Consider the following 24,918-nt stretch of genomic DNA (forward strand, 5'->3'; position numbering starts at 1 on the left):
CAGAATATACATTCTTTTCAAATGTATATAGAACATTTATCTATATACCAACCTGTAAAACAAATCTCAACAAACTCAAAGGATTGTATGTAGAGCAAACACTCTAACCACAATGGAAATAAATGAGGAAGTATTAACAAAAAGACAACTAGAAAATTTCTCAAAGTTTGGAAATTATGCCACACACTTTTAAGTCATTTATGGGTCAAAAGAAGAACTCATAACAAGAAATTTTAAAATATTTCTAACTGAATAATAATGAAAACAACACATATTAAATTTGTGGGATACAGCTACAGTAACATTTAGAAGAAAATTTATAGGTATAAATGCTTATACTAGAAAAAAAGAATGGTTTAAAATCTATAATTTAAGATTCTATTTTTAAGAAGCTGGGGAAAAAAGAGCAAATAAAACCCAAAATAAGTAAAAGAAAGATAATAATGAAGATATCAGACATCAATGAAATTAAAAACAAACAATAGAAAATATTAAAATCAAAATCTCATTTTTAGAAAAGATTAATAGAACTGATAAACCCCCACCCAGCAAGACTAATCAAGGAAAAAAGAAAGAAGACCCAAGGTACAAGGGGAACATTACCACAGATTCTACAGACATTAAAAAGGATATTAACAGGATATTGTGAATAATTTTATGCCTATACATGTCACAGCTTAGATCAGACAGACAAATTCCTTGGAAAACACAACTTAATGAAACTGATATAAGTAGAAATAGAAAATCTCAAAAGTTCTACTCCAAGAATGTAAAGTTTTGTAAATGAGAAATCCATCGCTCTGGGGATCAAGTATACTAACACTTGCTAAACTGAAATGTAACCTCAGAATTAAGGTACTATTGACCATGCCTAATTTTTACATGCTCTCAGAAAGAATTCGCCATGCTGCTGGAAGGAGTGCAGTTAGCCAACCGCCTCCAGCAGTTAATGTCTTCAGGGTTTACTTCAGCTTTAAATCAAGTCCATGCTCTTCCCAGGCAGCCCCAGCCAATGAGCGAACACAGCAGGAGAATGGGGCCTAACCACTTCTGCCTCATGCAGGGCCCTTCTAAAGAGCAATTCTTGCTCCAGGGCTTCCTGTGGGGTGGGCCAAGACATCCTTAGATCTGCAATACAGTCTGGGGCTCTGCCCGCTCAATCCTGCTTCTCCCTTTTACCTTTCACAGGCATTGAATATGTATACACAAGTTTTTGTGGTAACATATGTTTTCAATTCACCTAGGAATGGAATAGTTGACTCATATGGAAACTTGAAGTTTAACTTTTTCAGGAACTGTCAAACTGTTTCCCATAGCAGCTACTCTATTTTACATTTCCACCAGCAGTTCCAATTTCTCCGCATCCTCACCAACACTTGTTATTGTCCATCTTTTTTATTATAGTCAACCTAGTAGGTATGAAACATTGAGGTTTTGATTTCCATTTCTGTAATGATGCATGATGCTGAGGCCGGTGAGGTGGCTCAACACCTGTGATCCCAGCACTTTGGGAGGCAGAGATGTGAGGCCAGAAGTTCAAGGCCAGACTGGGCAACATAGCAAGACCCCAACTCTATAAAAAATTTAAAAATTGGCTGGGCATGGTGGTATGTGCCTGTAGTTAGCTACTCAGGAGTGTGAGGCTGGTGGCAGGTACCCCTCCCTTCCCTAATGAAAAAAGAAGAAGCCCCTCCTATCCCTCAATACCCACTCCAAAACTGAAACAAAGAAATTTCTTACTCCTCATACAGACATCTCCTGGCAGAAGAAGCTCCCATCCCCCAGCCCTAAGAACCTGTATAAACCCACTCAGACTTCTGGGCAGGGCGGCTTCTCTGGTTCTACTCGTGGGACCATGAGGCTCACCCGGGCCCCTCTCTTGGGAACCATTACCCCCACCCGGGAGTGCCCCAATAAAGCCTCTACTTATCCCTTTCAACTCTGCTGTCTTTCTTTCTCTGGCACTGGCCACTCCAAAAAACCTTACATTTGGTACCGAAACCCAGGAGGGGCGTTTGGCTGCACCGGCCCACTCTAGGGCCTTTGGCTGCACCACCCCCTTCCGCGAACTCTCACTTTCCAGACCGGGACCTCCGCTGACTGCCTCCGAGTCCCTGATTGACTACCTTGGCCTGGATGAGTCACCCCGTGTTATCCCAACCCGGATCCCCCACCGGGAGCCTCTATTCCCTCTGGGAAGCTGTTCCCTGTCCGTTAAACCGTGGGCCCATGTTGGAGGCTCCCCCATTCCCGGGGCTGAGACTATTTGGGGACGCCTGAATTCCTCTCACCCCTTTCCGTGGCAGTGTAATCTGAGTGGAGACGTCCGTCCGTTTACACTCGCCATCCCCCGGCACTCTAGTCTCGGGCTGAGACATCCCCCCAGACTTTTGCTGCCTCCGTAGCCAGGCTGTTCCTGGCTATTTCCCCATACGGGTTGAGACATCACGGGTAGCCAAAGTTCCAAAATTCTCCGCGAGACGCCCCTGGGGTGTCTGCTGGCCAATCTAAAGGCCCTAAATTTAGACATCCAGCCCAAGCGCCTCATTCTTTACTGCAATACTGCCTAGCCAATGTATAAATTGGACGATGGCTCCCAATGGCCTGAAAATGGGACTTTCGGGTTTCAATATTCTACAAGACCTTGATAACTTTTGTCGCAGAAATGACAAATGGTCGGAGATCCCATATGTCCAAGTCTTTTTCTGTTTGCGCTCCTGTCCTTCTGTCTGTCTGATCTGACACCCCGCACAAGTCCTCCTTGTGCTGGATCCCCCACCCCCCTCCGCCTCTTCTCCCTCTAACTCTCCACCAGATGTCTCTTCAGACGCCCCTTCTGCTTTCTCCGATCCACCCGACTCTCTCACCCCTTCCCCCACTCGACCTCCACCATACCCACAGGCGCCCGCCCATCCTCCCACACCACCCAGCCACTTGCCGCCGACGTCTCCAGCCAGCCAGCACACTCGCTCCCACGCAAACCCCTCGGACCAGCCCCGCCTCTGCCCGTTATGGGAGGTGGCAGGCGCCGAAGGGCTTGTACGCATACATGCTCCCTTCTCCCTTTCTGACCTTTCTCAGATTGAAAAGCGCCTAGGTTCATTTTCTAATAACCCTACAGCCTACACCAAAGAATTCTGTTACTTGACACATGCATGTGACCTTACCTGGCATGATATTTTTGTTATACTACCCTCTATCCTTACAACTGATGAAAAGGAGCGCGTCTGGGCAGCAGAGGGACCACCTGTTGTAGTATGTCCTTGCTGGCCTCCAGGCCGCCACCCACCGTGCTGTAAATTATGACAAACTCAGGAAAATCACTCAAAGGGCAGACAAAATCCCCTCGGCCTTTCTCAGCCACCTTACAGACACCCTTATCCAATATACCCGCCTAAATCCTAACTTCCCCGCAGGGACTACTGTCCTTGCAATCAACTTTATTACCCAGTCATCTCCTGATATCAGAAAGAAACTCAAAAAGGCAGAAGAGGGCCCTCAGACCCCTCTCCGAGACCTGGTGAACATGGCATTTAAAGTGTTTAATTCCCGAGATGAACAGGCAGAGGCCCAAGAAGAGGCCCATGTCCGCCAAAAGGCACACCTGCAGGCCCAAGCCTTGTTTGCAGCCCTGAGGCCGGTGGGACCCGAGAAGCCATCCACCTGGTGACCAGCCGCACTCCACCAGGCACCTGCTTCAAGTGCGGTACGGAAGGCCACTGGGCCAAGTGGTGCCCGCAGCCACGTCGACCCACCAAGCCTTGCCAGACATGTGGTCAAGAGGGACACTGGAAAAGTCACTGCCCCTTGGGACAGAAGTCTGGAGGGTCAGTCCTTCCATCCCTAGACCTGCCAATGGCAACTTTAGGTCTGGTTGCTGAAGATTGCAGAGGCCCCTACTCGGCGACCCCGATAACCCTCGCCGAGCCCAGGGTAACAATCAAGGCAGTGGATAAGGCAGTGTCCTTTCTAGTTGACACGGAGGCTACCTACTCTGTCCTGCCTTCCTTTTCAGGCCCTACTTATCCTTCCCAGGTGTCGGTCATGGGTATTGACAGCAATCCCTCTCAACCCCCAACCACCGGTCCCCTAACTTGTCTAATAGATGACCGTCTCATCACCCATTCCTTCCTTATCATGCCCTCCTATCCCACTCCACTATTGGGAAGGGACTTATTAACCAAGCTGGGCACCATCCTCCACTTTTCCTCTGGAACTTCCACCTTTCTTCTTCTCTCTCTCTCTCCAGATTCCTCAGCTCTGTCCACAGCCTCTCCTGCTTTACTGAGTCCTACATACCCCCTCCCACCAGAACTCATAGACCCCCCCCAGGTTTGGGACACCTCCACCCCAGTGGTGGCCACACACCACACCCCCATCCTCATTTGACTCAAAGACCTCTCATTCTTCCCTTCCCGGCCACAGTTCCTTATTTCACCAACCCACCGCAGAGGTCTAAAACCCATCATAGAAAGTCTTCTACACAAAAGAACTTTTAAGGCCGGGCGCGGTGGCTCACGCCTGTAATCCTAGCACTCTGGGAGGCCGAGGCGGGTGGATCGCTCGAGGTCAGGAGTTCAAGACCAGCCTGAGCAAGAGTGAGACCCCGTCTCTACTAAAAATAGAAAGAAATTATATGGACAACTAAAATATATATATACAAAAAATTAGCCAGGCATGGTGGCGCATGCCTGTAGTCCCAGCTACTCGGGAGGCTGAGGCAGTAGGATCGCTTAAGCCCAGGAGTTTGAGGTTGCTGTGAGCTAGGCTGACGCCATGGCACTCACTCTAGCCTGGGCAACAGAGTGAGACTCTGTCTCAAAAAAAAAAAAAAAAAAACAAAAAAAACAAAAAAACAAAAAAAAAAAAAAAAAAAAGAACTTTTAATTCCAACCGACTCTCCCTATAACACACCCATTCTCCCGATAAGAAAGCCAAATGGCTCCTACAGGCTAGTCCAGGACCTCAGACTCATTAATGAGGCAGTTGTCCCCATACACCCTGTAGTGCCTAATCCCTACACTTTGCTCTCTCATATTCCACCCTCCACCACCCATTTTTCTGTCCTGGACCTCAAGGACATTTTCTTCACCATTCCTTTAGACCCTGCCAGCTACAATCTCTTTGCCTTTAAGTGGGAAGATCCCAACACAAACATGTCTCGACAACTCACTTGGACTATCCTGCCCCAGGGGTTCAGGGACAGCCCCCACCTCTTTGGTCAGGCTCTCGCCCAAGATCTTCTTCAATGCCCCTTACAACCAAGCACTGTCCTCCAATATGTGGACGATTTATTACTCTGCAGCCCCTCATACTCCGACAGCCGCACACACACTGCCTTTCTACTCAACTTCCTTGCCTCTAAGGGCTACCGGATGGTCCCCTCCAAAATTCAGCTGTCTAAGCCAACTGTCACTTACCTTGGACTTAGTCTCACCCCCACTTCCTGTCATCTCACTATTAATCGCCAACAGGTCCTTCACGACCTCCAGCCTCCCACCACTGCGGAAGATTCTATCCTTCCTCGGGTTCATTGGTTTCTTCTGACACTCAATCCCCAACTTTTCTCTCCTTGCCAAACCCCTCTATGAGGCAGCACATAATACCTCCGCTGGCCCTGTGTTAAACCCTCAGGCTGTCTGCTATACGTTCCTAAAACTTCACGACTCTCTCCTACAAGCACCCCCTCTAAACTCCCTCATCCTGAAAAACCCTTTAGCCTCTACACGGATGAGCTCCAGGGCCTGGCCCTCAGCATCCTCACCCAACCTCTGGGACCTACTCCCATTTCTACCCCAGTGGCCTATTATACAAACAGCTAGACACCATGGTCCATGGCTGGCCGCCCTGTCTCCGCGCCTTAGCAGTGGCCACTACTCTCACCAGGGAGGCCCTGAAACTCTCCCTGGGACAGAACTTACATGTCGTCTCCACCCACTGCTTACAGGACCTTCTAACTCACCGCTGTTTAGCCCTCCTCACTCCATCTAGACTACAGAAATTCCATCTCTTATTTATTGAAAATCCCACCATTACTTTATCTCAGTCCCCGACTCTAAACCCTGCCACTCTGCTCTCCATTCCCTGCCTAACCCTGTCCTCACACTCCTACTCAGAAATGGTTGAAGCCTCCACTACCCCTAGACCCGATCTGTCAGACAAGCCACTTCCTACAGCGGACTTAACTTTCTTTGTTAATGACAGCTCTGTCACAGGCAACTTCTCCAGGCCACGTGGACAGATATCTACCTCAGCCTCCGGAGACCGACTCAGATATCTCTCACATGGGTATACAGCCCAGCGACTTGGTACTTCTTAAAACTCTTCACCCTAAGCCCCTTGAGCCCCGGTAGACCGGGCCTCATACAGTCATTTTGACAACACCTACGGCTATAAAACTCCTACACGACCCTACCGGTTGTTAACATCACATCCCACACATCAAAGGTCCTCACCTCAAGATGCTTCCCTGTCCTACTCCTGCCTCCAGGTGGGTCCCACTAAACTCCGTTTTACACAGACTTCGATGCCTCCTGGCTCTTCCAACAGCTACTCCTAATTCAATATATGTCTGGAGATTTAAGGTACACAAGACTCGCCCCTCGGGAAACACCCGTATAGCCAGCTCTGCTGACTGCTCTCCAAAAGGCTGTCAATGGCCCTTACCATTCCCCTGTCCCTGACATCCGTTGACGGTGCCCCACTCCCGGTTCTATACTACCTATATGACCAAACTTTTGACTATTGTCGGGAGCAGGCTGACGTGTATGAGGGGTGCCCTAAATTGTCATGCCACTTCCATAATACTAGATATCCAAAGGGATGGTGGGGTTATTATTATAGGACATATGGGTGGGGGCCTAACATATTCTATTTCTCAGACAAAAATAAACTTCAACTAAATATCCTCGACCCTTGGGACCAGCGTTGGAAAATTGGAGCCACAGGCAAAATATACTGGAAAACGCACAACTATTACCCTTCAGCGACTATTCACGTCAGTTGTGAATATGTCCTGGCCCACCAGACATAGGTTCAAATATCTATCAATATTCTGAAAGCAGAACAAACTCTAGCAGGACAACTTTCCTCCTGCCCTAAACATCCCCCTCTTACCTCCTGGCTAAATATTATTCAACATACCCTCACCTTCCTAAACTCCTCTAAAATAATCTCTAATGTCTCCCACTGTTTCCTCTATGCCTCCCTTCAGCGACCCCCTACTGGCCGCTGTTCCCCTAAACTTTTCTAACCCCCAGAAGACTCCCTCATCGGGTCCCTCATGCTCCACTCCACTCACTCGAGTTCCCCTATGGGAACCTGAGCCCACAGGCCAACCTTATGTGGATCACATATGCTTTCTCACCACCCTCACTGACCCCAACCTACAACTTCATGGACACTGTCTTACTAACCATACTGTGACCATGACCACCTCTTCTGCTCTGGGACAGTTCTTCTGGTGCAACGGAACACTTACCCACTACGTCAATACATCCACCCTGGGTCCTTGTTTCCCTGTCATGATCATCCCTCAATAACTCTATACGGTGGATCTAAATTTGGGTGGCTTCTTCCGGGACCCCGCTCAAAATGAGCCATCTTCTTGCCGGTCATGGTGGGTCTCAGCTTGGTCTCCTCCATCACAGCCTCGGGGCTTACAGGAGGCGCCCTGGGCCACAGTGTCATTTCTGCCCAAGACTTTGCAGATCCCCTACAACTATCCCTGGAAACCACGTCTGCGTCACTAACTTCCCTGCAGAGACAACTGACTTCTCTGGCTCAGGTAGCTCTCCAAAACCGGAGCACCCTGGACCTATTAATGGCTGAAAAAGGAGGAATCTACATTTTCCTCCACGAGAAATGCTGCTACTACATCAATGAGTCAGGCCTTATAGAACAAAACATAAACAAACTCGACACCCTGAGCAAAGAGATACACAACCACCACGGGCAGATTTCTCCAACGCTGCCTGCAGGAATTATCCAGAATAACAGTAAACCAGATGTTTCTTCACCTCTACTCTCCCCTTCCAGTCACCCCTCCACCAGCTGACTCCGGCACATAACCCCTCAAAAGCAGGAAGTAGCCAGAAAGACTGCGGTGCCCTATTTTCACTAAAAGGCCGGAATGTAAGGCTGGTGGCAGGCACCCCTCCCTTCCCTAATGAAAAAAGAAGAAGCCCCTCCTATCCCTCAATACCCGCCCCAAAACTGAAACAAAGAAATTCCCTACTCCTCACTCAGACATCTCCTGGCCGAAGAAGCTCCCATCCCCCAGCCCTAAGAACTTATATAAACCCACTCAGACTTCTGGGTGGGGCGGTTTCTCTGGTTCCACTTGTGGGACCATGAGGCTCGCCCGGGCCCCTCTCTTGGGACCCGTTACCCCCACCCGGGAGCGCCCCAATAAAGCCTCTTTACTTATCCCTTTCAACTCTGCTCGTCTTTCTTTCTCCGGTGCCGGCTACTCCAAAAAACTTTACAAGGAGAATGAGACAGGAGGATTGCTTGAGCCCAGGAGTCCAAGGCTGCAGTTAGCCACCTCCTAGTACCATCACCTTGGGGGTTAGAATTTTAATATATGAATTTGAGGGGACACAAGTATTAGCCATGTGTCTATCTTCTTTGGAGAAATGTCTCTTCTGATCTTTTTCCCTTTTTTTTTTTTTTTTTAGAAACAGGGTCTTGCTCTGTCACCCAAACTGGACTGCAGTGGCACAATCATAGCTCACTGGAGCCTTGAACTCCTGGGCTCAAGTGATCCTTCCACCTCAGCCTCCTGAGTAGCTGGGATTACAAGCATGAGCGACCATGTCTGGCACTTTTACCCATTGCTTTTTTTTTTTTGAGACAGAGTCTCACTCTGTTGCCCCGGCTAGAGTGCCATGGCGTCAGCCTAGCTCACAGCAACCTCAAACTCCTGGGCTCAAGCAATCCTACTGCCTCAGCCTCCCAAGTAGCTGGGACTACAGTCATGTGCCACCATGCCCAGCTAGTTTTTTCTATATATTTTTAGTTGTCCAGCTAATTTCTTTCTATATTTAGTAGAGACGGGGTCTCGCTCTTGCTCAGGCTGGTCTCGAACTCCTGAGCTCAAACGATCCACCCACCTCGGCCTCCCAGAGTGCTAGGATTACAGGTGTGAGCCACCGTGCCCGGCCTTTACTCATTGTTAAATTGGGCAATTTGTCTCTTTATTGTTGAGTTGGAAGACTTCTTTCATATATTCTGGATACAAGTCCCTTATGAGAGCTATGATTTGAAAATACTTTCTCCCATTCTGTGGGTTGTCTCACTTTCTTGATATTGACCTTTGAAGCACAAATGTTTTTGATTTTTATGAAGTCCAATTTATCTAATTTTGGTGGGTTGTTTGAGCTTTTGGTGTCATATCTAATAAACCATTGCCTAATCCAGATCACAAAGATTTACCCCAACGTTTTCTTCCAAGAGTCTTATAGTATTAGCTCTTACATTTATGTCTTTGATCTCTTTTGAGCTAATTTTTGTCTATGGTATGGGGGTGACTTTGATTCTTGTGTGCAATGGAGATGAGATACAGAGGCTTTCAGATCAAACAGGAGATAAAGGGATGATTACAGGAGGGAGAGTGAGACATACTTTCTGGGAAGTAAGCAATTCATTATGGCCAGAGCCTAACATGTGCAGACTATGTTAGGAGTTCCAATTAATAACAGTGGCCACGCCAAAGTGTGGTGACAGGTAGGTACCTTGTTTCTTTCATATTCTCCATCAGCCATCTCCCAGCCTCACACAGCAAAAACAAATATAAGTAAAAAACAGTGTACTATCTAGAACAGCTTTGAACAAGTCTCCAATCCTCCCAGTCTCCTCTCCCAAAATATTGTCACCCCTGAGCCTTCCAATGTAGAAATTCTAGAGCTTCTGTTGCTGAAAAGTTTCAATGGGGAGGAATTATTCTTTTTATAGGCTACTGGAGGCTCTTGAGCAGAGAAACAACATGGGTTCTGGATTTTAGGGAGCCTGCTGTAGTAACAACATGTGTCACAGTTCCCAACCTTGTTTGTAGCACATAAATTGGATATTGATACGCATAATACACTATGGGCTACCACACCAATCAGCTGCATTGTGCATATTTCCTGATATTCTAGGGTGCAGAAAACCATGATTTGCAAAACAAAAAGTTGAATTAACAAGATTGGCAACTGATTGAGTATAGCTAGATAAGGACTCCTGGCTTTAGGACTGGACACCTAAGTCAGTCCTAAGGCCATGATGGGTATAGAAGGTGTGGATAAAGGGCAGCTTATTGTGGGAGAGAAGAGAAGTAGATGCAGGTGATTTTGCACATTGAGTTCGAAGTACCTGGGGGACACCCAAGCAATTGCATCTACTAGGTAGTTAGCATGGCCCTGGAAGTCAGGAGATCTGGAATGGATCTGTAAATTTGGGAACTGTAGTTTATAGATGGAAAAGGATGAGCTCACTCAGGAATCATGAGAACATAAGGTAGGTCCCAGGCCTGGAATGAGGAGGGAAAAACAGGAATAAAAATTCAACCCCCTGGCATGGATTTCTACTGAACCAGGGATTTCATGGCTTTTCCTTGAAGCCACTGTGCACCAACCCCATCACAGCTCTTAGTTTTGTCTCCTGCTTCCCCCTCTCTGTGATGCCAGGCTTCTCGCCATTTGTTCATTCAGTGCGCCACATGCCCTGCCTGTGCTCTGCCTTCATCCAGCTGTTCATTCATGCAGCAGATATTTACAGAGCAGTTTCCTTTTACCCAGTGCTACACGAGGCCCTAATGATACAGCAGTGACCAAAACAACGTCCCTGCCTCAAAATATTTACATTCTAGTGAAGGAGACAGACATACAAATAATTAAATAGAAATACTTGGGAAGATAAATGCTATGAAGACAAAGCAAGCTGAGTAAGGGGAGATAGAGTGATGTGGGTGATATTATCTTAAACAGGACAGTCAGAGAAGTCATCTCTGGAGGTGACATTTGAGCAGAGACTGGAATAAAGTGCTAAAGTTCTGGGTGAAGAAGAATGGGTGATCTCCCAACAGAATGGGAGAAGGGAGATAACAAAGCTAAATCATGTATGTCCTTACAAGCCAAAGGATTGAGTCTGGTTTTCACTCTGTGTGACCCATGGGATCAGTAGGGAGAGGAGTGGTGGGTAGAGGATGGACATGATCTGAGTTATAATAGATTTTAACAAGATCTTTCTGGCTGCTGTGTTGGGAATAAAGTACTGGGGCAAAGGCAGCTGTAGAGGGAAATTTCATGAGGCTACTGGAATAATCCTGGCCAGAATAACTGTGGCTTGCTGTAGAGCTGTAGGGGTAGAGATGGTGAGATATGAAGCCATCAGATTCAGGCTATATTCTGCAGGTGGAATGGACAGGATTTGCAGTTGGAATAGATGTGGAGGTGAGAGAGAAGTTAAGGGATGATTCCAAGATTTTTTGTCTCAGAATTTGAATAAATGGTACCAGTTAACTCAGTGGCGAAGGAGCAGGTTTAGAGGGGTAAAAGAGTGTATGGCTTTGGACACACAGTGTTTGATATATCAGTAAGACATCCAACTGGAGAGGTTGAAGAGGCTATTGCTTGTAGGAAACGAGTTCACAGAAATGATCAAAGGTACAAACACTTGGGATTGGTCAGTGCACAATGGCATTGAAAGCCATGAGCCTGCATAACACCATCTGAAAGAGCTGGACAGTGCAGGACTAAAAACTGCGTCCTTGTGACAAGAGTTCCAGCTCTAGGAGCAGCCTGAGGGGAAACTCCTTGGGCGATGGATGCTGTAACAACGCCTGGAGAGCTCCATGAGGTGCGCAGTTGCCTCAAAAGGAAAAGGACAGTGTCTTAAAAGGACAACCAGAAGCTTGGAGGCGGGAGGGCAACTCTCCAGGTGGAGGGACCCCGTTTGCTAAAGACACAGGTTTCTGACAAGGTATGACGCGCCTGGAAACGCAGGCTGCAGCCGGAGTCAGAAGGAGGGTTACGCGCGTCTCCACTCCTGCCCTCCGTGTGCGGGTACCAAAAGGCACTTCTCCTCCTCTGCCCCCCGAAACTCCTCTCAGGGGACCCCAGCAGGACCGCCGTAAACCAGGCCACGAAGCGCGGCCAGCACTACAGAAATCGCTAAGGAGCTATCAGCCGCCCGCGGCCGGCCAAGTCTCGCGAGAGCGCGGCCTCGCCCTCCCAGCATGCCCCGCGCCGCTGCCGCTGCCGCCGCCGCCGCCGCCGCGCCGGGGCTTGAGGGCGGGAGGCTGGGGGAGGGTAGCGGAGCCGGCGCTGCCGCCATGTTGGGTCTGAGGCGGCTGCTGTAGGCGCCGACAGAGCGAGCGGACGTGCGGAGCGGCGACAGCGGCGCGGGATCTGCCTCTCAGCGAGCGGCCCAGAGCGGCGGCGGCGGCGGCGCCATGAGCGGGGGCACCCCTTACATCGGCAGCAAGATCAGCCTCATCTCCAAGGCGGAGATCCGCTACGAGGGCATCCTCTACACCATCGACACCGAGAACTCCACCGTAGCCCTCGCCAAAGGTACGCCGGGGCGGGCCTCGGGTTTGCGGGCCTGGTCGGGCGCCTGCTCCGAGCCGCTCCCGCTCTCGGCCCGCGGCCTCCTCGCTCCCTCCCCTCTCTCAGTCGTGCTCCGGGAGGCCGATCCCCGCCCGCCCGCCCCGGCGTCGCGGGCCGGGCCGCGGCCTCCCCGGGGCTTCCTGGCTGCCGTCCCGAAGCTCTGCGCCTTAAATCTGGGGAACTACGGGACGGAGTGCGCGGCGGGCGGGGCGGCCCCCAAGTCCGAGAACTGGCCGGAGAACACGGAGATACGTGTCTTCCGACTCCGAAATTCAGTGGTTCTGTCGCCTTACCACGAAACAAAGCCAAGTATTTAAAGCATTTTTCTGCCTAGCTTGAGTTTAGGGCCGATTTGTTGATTCCGTAGCGCCCATTTTCTCACATCCGTCATTTCAGCCCGTTGCGATATTCCTCCGGTGAGCTCTAAGTAATGTGCTAAAACTTTGGGTTTGCTCCGCAACGCAGACATTCTCGAAATGCCGTCGGTACCATGGAGCAGATCACCTCTCACTTGGCTCCTCGGTGGTATTTACCTGTAAAACCGGAATCCTTCTCGGAGTCTGTTGTGCAACCATCTCTTTAGGGTGCATTTTAGAAATGCGTGCTACTGTCCCCACGACCCTTTTCTGGAAACCTGGTGGAGAGGAGGGTTCAAGCTCGATCCCGGACCCTCGTTCGAAAGGCAGATCTGAGGAGCGGTAGGTGAGCGCCAACTGGTCTCTCTCTGCGTGCTCGCCGGGAAAGGGAGTTCTGTTTAGGGTGTTGAGGGGAAAGGTGGCCCTACCCACATAGTATCTGGCATCACTATAGTCTGTGTGGGTTTTGTTTCCGTTCACACGTGCTGGGCCTTTGCTCTGCCAGGAAACCAGAAAGAAAATAAAACTTTAGCTCCCGATCTTGAAGGAAATATCGCAACAGTTTGGAATACTTAAGGGGAAGCAAAATAACCCGGGTAATTTTCCCGGCGCAGCTGGCAGAGGTAGGAATTGCATAGCATGGTAGGGAGAGAGGTTCAGGGATAGGAAGAACATTTTCTAAATCTGTAAAATATTTTAAATCGCTAACTGATAAAGTCGTTTCACAGTATCAAACAAGTATTTAATGACTTTTTTTTGGATGCTCTGGTAGATCCTTTTAATAGCTCTAGTGTTGGGACAAATCTTATACAGAGGGTCTTTTATGTTATAGAACTACACAGTAAAAGAGAAATAGGAGATATTCTACAATTGGATTGTGGCGATGGCTGTACAATTCTGTACATTTACTACAAATCACTGAATTATGCACTTTATTTATTTTTGAGACAGAGTCTCTCTCTGTCACCCGGGCTAAAGTGCTGTGGCGTCAGCCTAGCTCACAGCAACGTCAAACTCCTGGGCCCAAGCAATCCTCTTGCCTCAGCCTCCCGAGTAGCTGGGACTACAGACATGCACCACCATGCCCGGCTAATTTTTCCTGTATATTTTTAGTTGTCCAGCTAATTTCTTTCTTTCTTTCTTTCTTTTTTTTGTAGAGATGGGGTCTCGCTCTTGCTCAGGCTGGTTTTGAACTCCTGACCTCCAGCGATCCTCCCGCCTCGGGCTCGCAGAGTGCTAGGATTACAGGCGTGAGCCAGGGCGCCTGGCCTGAATTATGCACTTTAAAAAATTACCATCTATATTTAAAAGTAGTATGAAAAACCAGAGAGCATCCCAGAACTTTCCTCTTTGACTTGTGAAACATTGTCTTATGACACCTCATTGAACCACTTCATTATCCTTTTAGAAATCCACTGTATTTCAGGATGAATGATGGTATTTAGGCCGGCCATGGTGGCTCACGCCTGTAAATCCCTGGGAGGCCAAGGCGGGTGGATTGCTTGAGGTCAGGAGTTCAGGACCAGCCTGAGCAAGAGCGAGACCCCGTCTCTATTAAAAAATAGAAAACTTAACCGGACAACTAAAAAAATATATAGAAAAAAGTTAGCCGGGCATGGTGTCACATGCCTGGAGTCCCACCTACTCAGGAGGCTGAGGCAGTAGGATTGCTTGAGCCCAGGAGTTTGAGGTTGCTGTGAGCTAGGCTGACGCCACGGCACTCTAGCCTGGGCAACAGAGTGAGACTCTGTCTCAAAAAAAAGAATAAAGAAAAAAAAAAGTAAAAAAAAAAAAAGATGGTATTTAGTGGTTATTAAAGACTTGCCCAGTGATGCTTCTTAAATAACTTAGTTTTTGCTTGGACTTTGGACTTGTTTTAGAATTATTCTTATATTAAGTTTTTTTTTAAAGATTGATATTTAGCTGTACAGTGTTTTAGTTTTTATGGTTTAATGAAATTATGAAAAAGTCTTTCTAAAGTGCTCGGTGAGAACCACATACAGGTTGAAAACAGTATTTCTCCTTAAAGTGTTTTAATGTTAAAAAAGCATTGTTTTACCTAATCTGAATTTAAAGTGTCTTGCCAGCCTAATGACTTGTCTGTGAGTTGCCTGTGCTACCTTTACTCCTCATAAACAAAAAATTCATACATTTTAAAAATTTCTAAAGTATTTAATCTTTTCTAAAAAACTATGTACGTATCTTTTTATTCAAGAACTTGAGAACATTTAATAACCTACGTTTTTAAAAATTTGTCTTGATTTCAGCAGCTTTTGGAGTAAATATTTTATTGGTCTGTAATAGTTAAATTCATAAGACACAAAATATAATTTGTTCTTTGTATTGTGACTTGATAAATGTAAGAACAGAGCAGTGAAAAAATTTTAATCATTGAATATATGTTTGTAGTTATGGTTTTGATATTTGATCCCACAAAAATATAAGCTTTTTATTAGACAATATGAGTGAATATGTAACAGGTTTTAGGAATTTAATTATGTTTGCAAAAATTGGAGTAATCAAATTTCAGATGTCAAGATTAGAAGTAGGAAGTTTAGTCTAAAAGTTTAGAATTTACATGACTTGTTGAGCAATTTGATATCTGAAAATTATGTCTTCTATTTTAAAATTTGAATGAAGAATGGTAGTCTGACATATTAAAGCCAAAAATTTATTCATAGAAGTTAAAATGCAGTGTGTATTTGGATGTAGTGATCCCTGTTATTCTTTTTAAGCTGTGGATTAGAGTTAATCTCTTTGAAGCCAGCATGATGGTGCATGCCTGTAATCCCAGCTACTTGAGAGGTTGAGGTAAGAGGATCACTTAAGCCTAGGAGTTCAAATCCAGCCTGGGCAACATAGTGAGACCCTAGCTCTAAAAAAAGAAAAAAGATTTAAGGGTTAATCTCTTTAAGTAACATTCTTAGAATTTTCTTTAGAATATTTTCCCCCCTCTGGGGAGAGTTTTTTCCTTTTTTATAACTACACATGCGGAAAAGATACGTAAGATAAAAACGAAATATTTTTAAACAAAGATCCTTGTTAACTACCACCCAGGGCAAGACATTGCCAGCATCCCAGAAGCCCCCCACCACCTGTATCTTCCCATCAGGACTGCCTACCATCTTAAGCTAGATATATGTGTTATTCTGACATTTGTAGTTTTACCATGTAAGTTTATATCCCTAAATATTAGGATTTAGTTTTACCCACTTTTCAACTTCATGTAAATAGAATTATTTTGCATATATTTTACTTTTGGCTTTTATTGTTGCATAGTATTCCATCATGAATATAACACAAGTTTTTCTGCAGTTTTTTTGGATATTTACAGTTGACATTTAGATTGTTTTCAGGGTTTGGCTATTATGAGCAATGATTTTTGAATATTTGTTTTTTAAGTACACTGATGAATGTTTATGTAGTTGTCTTGAGGGTATATGCTTAGGATTTGAATTGCAGGAACAGTGGGAATGTGTGTTTATCACAAATGCCAAGCATTTTCTAAAGTAGTTGTTCATTAGTTTCTGCTTCAATTATTTCTATATGAGTTCTAATTGTTCCATGTCCCTCACCAACAACCATACTTGGTATGACATATTTTAATTCTAGCCAGTCTGATGCACATACAGTTTCATGTGGTTTTATTATTCATTTCCCTGATTGCTAATAAGGTTGAACACCATTCATATCTTGGCCATTTGGATTTCATCTTTAATAAAGTGCCTTTGAAATATTTTGCCCATTTTCTATTGAAATGCATGTCTTTTTCTAGAGTTCTGTATTCTAAATATGGATCCTCTGTTGTATGTATGTTTTGCACATATCTTTTCCCATTTAATGATTTCTTTTGGTGAAGGAAGTTCTTCATTTTAATGTAAACATGTTTATCAGTCTTTTCTTTTATGGCTAGTGGGCCTTTTCTTCCTTTCTTTTTTGTTTTCATTATGGAGATATTTTTATCTTTTTAAACCTTTTTTGGTTCTGCTTTTTCACCTTGGTGTCTATAATGCACCTGAAATTGATTTTGTATGCAGTGTATTTAGATCTTTAAATTTAGTAAGGAATTCATTTGGTTTATATGATCCATATTAAAATTTAGGTTCTTTACTTGGATATTGTAATTTTTTTTAAGGCAAGCATGAAAATGAGGTTTAGTGAGAAGAGAAAGATAGGATGATAGGGCAAGAGCAAGATACGGGTTTGTTTACAGAGCATGATGCATATGCCACAGATGATGACTGGATCTGTTGTTCCAACAGAGGGAGAGCAAAAGGAAGGGCACAAAAAGGGCGGATATTACTTATAATTTAAATATATCCTGGAACTATAAACTACTCACGAAGTTTTTGGCTAATTACGTTCGATGTGGCATGTAATTATGGTGCCCATATGGCCTGGTTTGCCTCAGTGGAAAGTCCTTGTTTATGCCTGTTCTGTCATAATTATTAGAAACATCCCTTTTCTCTCTTGAAAATGTTCCCAGTTTGAATAATATATCGTATAGTCACACCATATAATCAAAAGTAATCGCAGAGGTACTGCTAAGTGAGTGATGCCCTTTATTTCCTGCTAGAGATTTCACAGACTAGCTCTAGATTTATAAAGTGAAACTGAGGTACGTTTGATGGAATTTGATCCTCAGAACCTAAGTAAATTTCAAGTTTTAAAAGCAACCTAGAAAGGCTTTGATGTTAATCTTTTAAGTATTAATATGTTTATAGATAATCTGGGTTGCAGTTTGTTTTTGCAATTTGCTGCAATTTGTAGTCTTTGTCACAGTTCTGAATTTGTTTTGTTGCTAGTGCTGATCATGACCTGTGCATTTGCATATGTGTTTATTGTTCATTTTCACCTTTCCTCTCACTTCCAGAGTCTGAGCTCCTGGAATGAAAGAATGTTTATTCATGGCTGGTGGCGCACTCCTGTAATCCTAGCACTCTGGGAGACGGAGACTGAAGGATTGCTTGAGCTCAGAAAACCAGGCTGAGCAAGAGTGAGACCCCTGTCTCTACTAAAAATAGAAAACTTAGCCAGGCATTGTTAGCCAGGGGTCGTGGTGTGTGCCTGTAGTCCCAGCTATTCAGGAAGCTGAGGGAGGAGGATTACTTGAGTCCAGGAGTTTGGGGCTGCAGTGGGCTACATGACGCCACTGCACTCTACCCAGGGTGATAGAGCAAGACTCTGTCTCAAAAAAAAAAAGAGAATGTTTATTCAATGAGTGAATAAATGGAAGCATTTTAGCTTATTAATCTTGTAGAAGTCTCTTGGGGATACCTCCAAATAATGCTTTTCCATGTTCACAATTGTATTTCCCTTTAAAATTAAAATTACCCCCCATAAGAAATTTTGAAGAATTTCAGTGAGTAGGGATGCAAGAGGACAAAATCTAATAACAAAGTTGACATTATTGGGGAGATAATCTTTTACTTTGTGACTCAAGCTCAATTATAATTTTCATTTAAAGTTTAAGGGAAGAATCAGTTCAAGATGTAGGAGGAAATTATAAAATGATGACATGTATGAATAGTTTGTAGAATCCAATTATGTTTGCACCTCTGTATGTGAATATGATGCTTAAATAAAATGTGCTAAAATGAATGAAATTCTTATCTAAGATGAAGAAATTCTTATTATTTAGTTAGCTGTACCTGGATAATCACTCAAATGCAGTAACCGGCTTGTTACTGCAGTAGGAAAAGGGACTTTGTGAAGAACAATGATTATATAAGCCAGTTGCCTTTAAAATGATCTGTCCTTAATTAAAATCAAGGGATTGGTGGAAGATTATAAAAACAGGTAAATTGTTAATAGATTATTTCTTTAATCATCTGCTAAGTCTTGCCCATTGGCATAATTTATCCACTTCTTGATCGTTAACTAGCCTCATAGTTATAAACTGTGATCTTACTGGAAAGAGTGAATAATGGATAAAATATCTGAGGTGCTTTATTGATTTCTTGCATGACTTGAGGATCTAAATCTAGCAATTTACAAAGTCACTGCCTAGAATGACCAAGATCTAGAGAAAATTCAAGCCACTGTTTCTTTTTTCCTTTCTTTTCTTTTCTTTCTTTCTTTTTTTTTGATGTACTTTTTTGATGATCTCATCCAGGTTATGGTTTCAAATACTATCTATATACCACTAGGTCTTATCTCTAGCCTGGACCTCTCCTCTGAACTCCTGAGTTGTGTATCCAGTTACCTCCTTAACACCTCCACCTTCAGGAATGTCTACTTAGGATCTCAATTCAATATATCCCAAACCTCCTTCCATCAGCCTTCCCCATCTAATCAAGTAACAACACTATTCTTCTCACTGGTAAGGCCAAAAACTTTGGAGTCATCCTTAATTCCTCTGTCTTTCATACCTCGTATATGACATGAACACTGTCAGCTGTTTTTCCAAAACAGGTCCGGAATTTGGCCTTTTACCCTACCTACTACTCTACTCTGGTCTATTATGTCTCACCAGTCTATTCAAAGACACTCAGATGTTCCTGTTTTTGTTTCCAATATTTGCCTCTCAGTTCCCCTTCCCCTCCCCCTTGCCCCCAGGCTCCCAGTTTTGTTTGAGTGCATCTTTGCAATTAAAAAATAAAATACATAGAATATGTGGGTGACAAATTTTCTTAGTGAACCTGTTTTCTTGATTGCTTGACTGGTTGGTTGGCTGTATCGTTCCAAATTAAGAATCTTGTTTCTATAGAACTTTGATGTTACTGCTTTGTTGTCTTCTTTCATTCCGTTGTTACTTTTGGGAGACTGTTCACAGCACTCTCCTCCTTGGAAGCTTTTAGAATTCTCTACTCCTGGAATTCACAAATGTGACCACACTTTTTTTTGTTTGTTTGTTTTTTCCTGAGTGTTTCTCTGTGGACCATATGAGTCTGAAGACTGAAATCTTTTAAAAATTATTTTTGTCTCTCTCTCTCTCTCTCTCTGCTCTGTCTCTCTCTCTCTCACTTTAGCTGTCTAATATTAGTTTGTCTTGTTTCTGTTCCTTCCACTCCCCATTCTTTTTTAAAATACTTATTGGATGCATTTATCCTCTCTCTCTCTTTTTTTTTTTTTCTCTTATATTTTCCTATCTCTGTCTCTTGGTTTTATCATTTGGAAGATTAAAATATAAAAGCAACCATAAGGAAAAATGCCCAACCGAAAGCAGCTTAAAGAGTCAAGATTAGGCCGGGGCGCAGTGGCTCACACCTATCTAGCAAGAGCGAGACCCTGACTCTGCTAACAAAAATAGAAAAGAAGTTAGCTGGGCATGGTGGTGCATGTCTGTAGTCCCAGCTACTTGGGAGGCTGAGGCAGTAGGATCACATGAGCCCAGGAGTTTGAGGTTGCTGTGAGCTACACTGATGCCATGGCACTCTAGCCCAAGCAACAGAAGTGAGACTCTGTCTAAATAAATAAATACATACACACATAATCAAGATTAAATTTAGACTGCTAGGTAAAGAGAGTGGACTGGACATGCTTTTACTTTTCCTTCCTTTTGATAAATCCTACCAAAACTACATGAGAGGGACTTTTCTAAAGGGCATAAACCCATAAAGGACAAAGTAGATTTGGAAAGGAGACAGCATCAACAAACTTTGGGAGACTGAAAAGCAAATATATGAGTTTAAATGACTTCTTAGCAAAATTGAGAGAGCTGCAACCTAAGCAGGCGGTGGGGAAAGCCAAGAAGTAACCTGATTTATACCCCCGAACTACTAAAAGGCTCAGGAGTTGACATCAGCAGGTACTAGAATATTATGAAGTTATAGGGGATGAGGTGGAGCTAAAAACTAGAGGATTAACTCAAAGTTTGTTTAAACAGTGATCAGACCTTAATCCCCTTTTGTACTTGACACAACTAGATACCCTGGTATTCTCTGGAAAGGATGAAATAGAGGTTCTGGAGAAATGTAGGCACAATAGAGAACAGAGACCACACTAATGACAGCATTAAGTGAACATAGGCATACTGGCTGCTGAGACATTCACACAGAGAGAGTATTATTTTATTCCTCTCCTAAAGTGGTGGGTTTCTTTAACAGAAATTAATATTAAATTTTATTAGATGGCATGTAAGCAGTTATATCTGATTATATAATTTTTCCCTTTTGTTCTCATTAACAACTTTATGAAGTATAATTTGCATACTATAAAATTTGCCCATTGTAAGTGTATAGTACTATGGGAGTTGTGCAGCCATCACCATAGTCCAGTTTTAGAACAAAACTCAAAAAGTTTCTTGGTGCCTGGTTAGTCAGTACTTACTCCCACCCCCAGTCCCAGGCAGCCTCTGATGTAGACTTGCCTTTTCACCACTCTCTTTTGCTGTTTTTTGAGACAGAGTCTCACTCTGTTGCCCAGGCTAGAGTGCCATGGCGTCAGCCTAGCTCACAGCAACCTCAAACTCCTGGGCTCAGGCGATCCTCCTGCCTCAGCCTCCCGGGTAGCTGGGACTACAGGCATTCACCACCATGCCCGGCTAATTTTTTTATATATATTTTTAGCTGTCCATATAATTTCTTTCCATTTTTAGTAGAGACGGGGTCTTGCTCTCGCTCAGGCTGGTCTCGAACTCCTCAGCTCAAACAATCCGCCGGCCTCTGCCTCCCAGAGTGCTAGGATTACAGGCAGGTGTGAGCCACCGAGCCCGGCCCTCTTTTGCTTTTAATATGTAAATTATACTGATTGATTTCCTAATATCAAAGCATTCTTGTATTTTTAGAAGGCTTTTTTTCTTCTCTTTTCTTTTCTTTTTTTTGAGACAGTCTCACTCTGTTGTCCCGGCTAGAGTGCCGTGGCGTCAGCCTAGCTCACAGCAACCTGAGACTCCTGGGCTCAAGCAATCCTGCCTCAGCCTCCCGTGTAGCTAGGACTACAGGCATGCGCCGCCATGCCTGGCTAATTTTTTCTATATTTGCTAATTTCTTTCTATTTAGTAGAGACAGGGTCTGGCTCTTGCTCAGGCTGGTCTTGAACTCCTGAGCTCAAACGATCCACCCACTTCGGCCTCCCAGAGTGCTAGGATTATAGGCGTGAGCCACCACGCCCGGCCTTTTAGAAGCCTTAAGTTTCAAAAAATTGTATATTCTCTATATTTGTATCAACTTGAATAATTAGCTAGTATTTAATGGGTTCTTTACATGGAGTTTATGAATGGATTTCAGGGAGTCCTTGATCTCCTGAAGTAATAAGCAAATTGTTTACACGTGTAAACATTTGGGGAGAGATTTGATAGATTTTCTTAGTTTTCCAAGACCCAAATAAAAACTACCTTCCCTAAAATAAAAGCTTTAACATCTTTTTACTTTTCTTCCTTTGCCCCATTTTCCAGATGGTTTCAGCAAGAGTTGGGGTGTGGCACTGGATGTGCAACAAGAGCTGTACTTATGTGTATAAATGTCAGGCAGAGAAGAAAAATACCAACTGTAACTTTGTTTCCCGGTTTGATGCTTTTGTATGTAGGCTGTTTTTTAAATATGCTTGGGATTTTTTTCCCATTTTCCCCATCCTATTGATGTCCAGTTATTTCTTTAAACAGCCTTCTCTTTTTAAATTTAATTTAATTTACTTGATAGTAAACACTATTCAGTACTTTTGGAAATGGCTTACTTAATAGCATTTTCCAATGTGGGATTTATTCAAGAAATATTTGGATGTCAGCTATATGTAGAGCACTGTATTAGCTTCTGTGGGAGTTGCAAAGATGATCCAGATACATCTCTCTCTTGAAGATCTTTAAATTCTAAAAGAGGTGGAGTATAGGCAGAATGATAGAATGCTCTGTAGTTTTCAGAGGAAGAACAGTTAACTTCAGCGTGGGTGGAGTTGTGTGTTGGTTAAGTTTATGTGTCAACTTGACTGTGCCACAGTGCCTAGATATTTGGTCAAACATTCTGTATGTTTCTGTGAAGGTGTTTTTTGGATGAGATTAACATTTAAATTGGTAGGTTTTGAATAAAGTAGGTTAGCCTCCAATTATGTGAATGGGACTCATCTAATCAGTTGAAGGCCTTACTAGAACAAAGACTGACCTCTGAGCAAGGAGGAATTCTGCCAGCCTACTCTGCAGATTTTGGATTTACCAGACCGCCACAGTCCCGTGAGCCAGTCCTTAAAATAAATTTCTCTCTGTGTGTGCATCCTGTTGGTTCTGTTAAGAGAACCCTGAGTAATACAAGTAATATCTAAGTTGAGATTTAGGATAGCGTAAGTGTGGCAGAAACTATAGTGAAAAAGAAGATGGAAAACCTGATCTTGTGTACTGAGAATAATGACCTTGGTTGGAACTGAAGTTTGGATAAGTAGATTGAGGCCAGGTGTAGCAGCAGATACTTGACTGAAGAACTTTAATTTTAAGACTAACTTATATACAACTAAGACATCATAGGTCTTATTCTAAATTTCAATTTGAACTTACTGCGCCTTTTAGTTTCTTAACTTTGTCAGCATTTCTTGGATAATCTGTTGCTTTTATTTGTTGCTCTGAAATTTTGGTATTCAACAGACTTTTCCTAATATCAGTTGATATTAGAGCCTAATTTATAATTATTAGTTTATGTCCAAGAGTTCAGGGTTAGGGAAAATGTTAATGTTGTCATTTGAGGGGGGTACCAGCTTTACTTAACTGTGTACTTTAAGTATATAATGTTTACTATGTTTAAACTTAGAAAGTTATGGTATTTTATAATGGAGGTATTGTGTTGGGAAGTTTGTCATTCTCTCCCTTCTAGCTGTGTACTATGACAGTATATACAACCATTAATACACTGGGCACCAGTTTGGCATTAGGATGATGTTTGAGCTAGCCTTCATCTGGAAATTTTCTGTCTATCTATCTATCTATTTATTGATGGATGGATGGATGGATGAATGACACAGAAGCCATAAGACCCAGATGGAAACTGTTTAGATAAGTGATTTTTGTCAGATAATTTGACCCTACTTGTTTTTTAAAAAGACAATCATGGGATGTATTTCTGTTAGCAAATATTTACTGTTGTTTATAGCCAGAAGTAGAAAATTGGTTACATTCTTTTTTTTTTTTTTTTTTTTTTTGAGACGGAGTCTCATTCTGTTGCCCAGGCTAGAGTGAGTGCCGTGGCGTCAGCCTAGCTCACAGCAACCTCAGACTCCTGAGCTCAGGCGATCCTCCTGTCTCAGCCTCCCGAGTAGCTGGGACTACAGGCATGCACCACCATGCCCGGCTAATTTTTTCTATATATATATTTTAGCTGTCCATATAATTTCTTTCTATTTTTAGTAGAGATGGGGTCTCGCTCTTGCTCAGGCTGGTCTCGAACTCCTGAGCTCAAACGATCCGCCCACCTCGGCCTCCCAGAGTGCTAGGATTACAGGCGTGAGCCACCGCGCCCGGCCTGGTTACATTCTTTAAGAAAGAAAATCATCAGTTGGGCGAGGTGGCTCACGGCTGTAATCCTACCACTCTGAGAGGCCGAGGTGGGCGGATTGTTTAAGCTCAGGGGTTCGACACCAGCCTGAGCAAGAGCGAGACCCCGTCTCTACTAAAAAAAATAGAAAGAAATTAGCTGGACAACTAAAAATATATAGAAAAATTAGCCGGGCCTGGTGGCGCATGCCTGTAGTCCCAGCTACTCGGGAGGCTGAGGCAGGAGGATTGCTTGAGCCCAGGAGTTTGAGGTTGCTGTGAGCTAGGCTGATGCCACGGCACTCTAGCCAGGGTGACAGAGTGAGACTCTGTCTCAAAAAAAGAAAAAGAAAAGAAGAGAAAATCATTTTTCGTAATTTCTACTCTCTTTTATTAAACATTGGCCTAAAATTGAGGCTCATCTAACTTGGGAAAGAAGTAAAACTGGAATACTTATTAAAGCAACATAGCAACATGATGAAGTTTAGAATGTAGAGGACAACCACTCCTAGTTTCACCATTCTCCCCAACTACTGTTTTCATTTTGTATAGTCTCTTGTAGGCTATATTTGTAGGTGTG

General features: G+C 44.0%; 1 protein-coding gene across 17 annotated transcripts in view; it reads left to right on the forward strand.

Moving 5' to 3' along the window:
- The first annotated feature begins 12,249 nt into the window (after positions 1 to 12,249).
- LSM14A (LSM14A mRNA processing body assembly factor) overlaps positions 12,250 to 24,918 on the forward strand; it is a 44,900-nt gene continuing 32,231 nt past the window's right edge. For all 17 annotated transcript variants that reach the window (XR_011231405.1, XM_069457993.1, XM_069457999.1 and 14 more), the window contains exon 1: positions 12,250 to 12,554. Coding sequence is in view for 15 of the 17 variants with exons in the window: in XM_069457999.1 (XP_069314100.1) it covers positions 12,434 to 12,554 (121 nt within the window). In the remaining 2 variants the exon portion in view is untranslated. The remainder of the gene's footprint in view (positions 12,555 to 24,918) is intronic.

This window comes from Eulemur rufifrons, chromosome 24, assembly GCF_041146395.1.
Source record: "Eulemur rufifrons isolate Redbay chromosome 24, OSU_ERuf_1, whole genome shotgun sequence".
NCBI classification, from domain to species: Eukaryota; Metazoa; Chordata; class Mammalia; order Primates; family Lemuridae; genus Eulemur; species Eulemur rufifrons.